The following is a 2,714-nucleotide window of genomic DNA, read 5'->3' on the forward strand; positions in this document are numbered from 1 at the left end:
CGCGAAGAGCGTATTGACAAAGTCTAACCCATCATCTTGTTGCTGCGCCGGCAAGGTAGCTGGAGGAGTCTCATATACCTATACAAATGACATTCACGGAGTTACATCGTAATGTAACAAGTAAATTATGATAAATTTGCATACCTGATGTTCGGTAGGTGGAGGTGAAGGCCAAGGAAAATGTATGGAAGGTGGAGGTGGGGGGGCCATCGGAAACTGTATCCCTTGGGCTTGTGCTAGTTGCTACCAAATTTCCGAACACATTAATGTTAGTGTTTTAAATCAATACATAACTTAAAATGAATGATCTTTTTGAACTTACTTGTATCAGTGCTTGCTGTTGTTGAAACTGAGTAGCATAGTATTCTTGTTGAGCAGCATGCTGCCTCAAGTATTCCTCCTGAATCCTTTGTCGCTCCTGATGTTGCCTAAGCTCTTCTCGTAGTTGCTCAACTTCTGCAGTATCCTGAGTAGAGCGACGGGAGCTACGAGCAGCAGACCTCGACGAACCTCCCCTCTGAACCGTCACCTGGCTCGAGTCGATGACGTTATCGAAAATCGAGTACCTTCAAACAAGTAACATCACGACAGATTCAAAAATAATCTATTGTACTTAAACCGATGAAACAAGATAAGGTATGTAGAGTCCACACCTTCCATGGGGTTTTCCACCACTTGCATACACAGCCTGAGGATCAATAGGTGCGGTCCTCCAGTCGTAGTCCGATCCGTGCTGACTAGACATCGCCTCAGCATATGCAGCCTCCATACAAAAGAACAATGCAATCTTACATCACTGGGCACATACATAAATTCATATGAACAAAATCTACCAAGCATTTCAAAACACTCACCAGACGATCTGTTGCCTTTTGGCTACACAACACATCTGGATTTGCAGGATCTGGTCCTCTGTGCCCCCTCAGGTATATTTGAACATCACTGGGCACTACACCACTGCTAGCTTCCTGTACGTACATTTGACAAACATTATAATCAGAAATGACATCAAGTCATATACAATCAACAAAACTACACCACTGCTAGTTTCCTGTACTTACCATTCGTTTTGCCAAACGAAAGTGATCATCACCTCCATACTTGTGATACGACTCGGTTCCACGATTGGAACTTTGTCGTATAGACTTTGCCTTGAAATTATCCGAAGCCCAATAACGGCATAAGGCACGCCAAGCAGCATCATTGGCGGCTATCCATGGAATCGAATGCTATGGAAACACAATTCATTTATAAGTAACTATAACATATACAAGGAACATAAGCAAAAACATCAATTACCTGAAGAAAATCTTGCTCAGTCATAGAAAGTCCATATTGTGACGCCTCGCTCTTACTGGTTGCTCGTCGTCCTTCACTACTCAACATAGCTTGATTAATCACCTGGATTCGAACATAGTACATCATATCCGCAACAACATCTGTCGCGTTCTTATGGAACACGGAGTGTGCATGCTCGGTATGAGTATCTCCATCAGGCAACTTATAATATTTCTGAAAAAGAAACATAGTCAAGAATCCATAATATGAAACAATCATTGAGCTGATAACTTCGCAAGAAGATAGATAAACATACCCAGAAGTCGTGCCAAACTGCACCTTGCGCATTCCCATGTTGCGCGTTAACCGCAAGGCCGTATTGATCCCATCTTGTGACAGGGACCTCAATACCATTCTCAATCACCAATCCAGGCCATCTCATACGACAGATATTGCCCAACACTTTATTTACTTGCCTTACACGATCTTTGCCGGTGAAACTACTATCCAGCCAAGCCCTAACAACACAAGCACAATTGTCAAATTCAAAAATAATTATTTATCATCAATGTGTAAGACATAAGAACAAAGCAGATATGCTCTTACCCATCTCCACTCGGGATTATCTCAACCTTGTTAACTGGTTCTTTAGGAGGGGGGACCCAACTAGTCTTCCGCGGCTTCCGGACCCGTGAAGACCCTCCAACTCCCCCGCTTCCAGAACCTGCACCTGAAACACCAGCTTCTCCTTCCCTTGACCCACTAGCTCCCCCAACTCCCGACCCTCCATCATTGGGCCATTCACCCCACCCTGTCTCTTCCTCATCTTCCACTTGTCTCCACTCCTCTGTCTCTTCCTCATCTTCAGGCTCATCCTATAGATCAAAATTGATAATTTAGTTATTCGAACTCATACAAATATTACATTACAAAACAAATATATTGGTTACCTCATTCCTCTGTACGCCGACTGCCTGACCCTGCAACTCTGGAACATGCTCCAACAAAGCTCTACGCCTGCTCGAGCTTGAACTAGTGCCCTGGAACACTAAGTCCTCCTTTCTCCCAAAAATGGAGGCTCTCCTCGCTAGTCCCTTAGCGAGCTGCTTGACCTTTTTAGACATCCTGTTATTAAAACAAAATCAAATTAGTAATTGAGCATAATGTAAATGAACATAATGTATTGAAATGAACATAATGTATTGAAATGAACAATAAATATATAATTACTTTTTAGTCGTATTCAAAATCAGGATCAAATTGTTTTCTACGATTCGATGTTTTCTTCTTTGACTTCCGTTTCCGTTTTTTGGGACTTACTACATCTTCAGGATCTCCCACTAATGATTCTGGCAAAACCTCAGTATCTATATTAAAATTGGTCGGAAGTTCATCTTCTTGGTAAATTTCTTCAACTTCCGCCTCGAACCATTCAC

General features: G+C 42.4%; 1 protein-coding gene across 1 annotated transcript; it reads right to left on the reverse strand.

Annotated features, from left to right (window-relative positions):
• Positions 1 to 1,501: 1,501 nt before the first annotated feature.
• LOC109941958 (uncharacterized) lies at positions 1,502 to 2,455 on the reverse strand. The gene is made up of 3 exons (XM_020543241.2): positions 2,229 to 2,455; positions 1,885 to 2,153; positions 1,502 to 1,796 (listed from the first exon to the last, which is right to left on the reverse strand). The coding sequence occupies exons 1-3, from the start codon at positions 2,400 to 2,402 to the stop codon at positions 1,502 to 1,504; spliced, it is 738 nt and encodes a 245-aa protein (XP_020398830.1). The 5' UTR covers positions 2,403 to 2,455.
• Between the last annotated feature and the right edge of the window lie 259 nt (positions 2,456 to 2,714).

The sequence above is a fragment of the Zea mays genome, chromosome 8 (assembly GCF_902167145.1).
Source record: "Zea mays cultivar B73 chromosome 8, Zm-B73-REFERENCE-NAM-5.0, whole genome shotgun sequence".
NCBI classification, from domain to species: Eukaryota; Viridiplantae; Streptophyta; class Magnoliopsida; order Poales; family Poaceae; genus Zea; species Zea mays.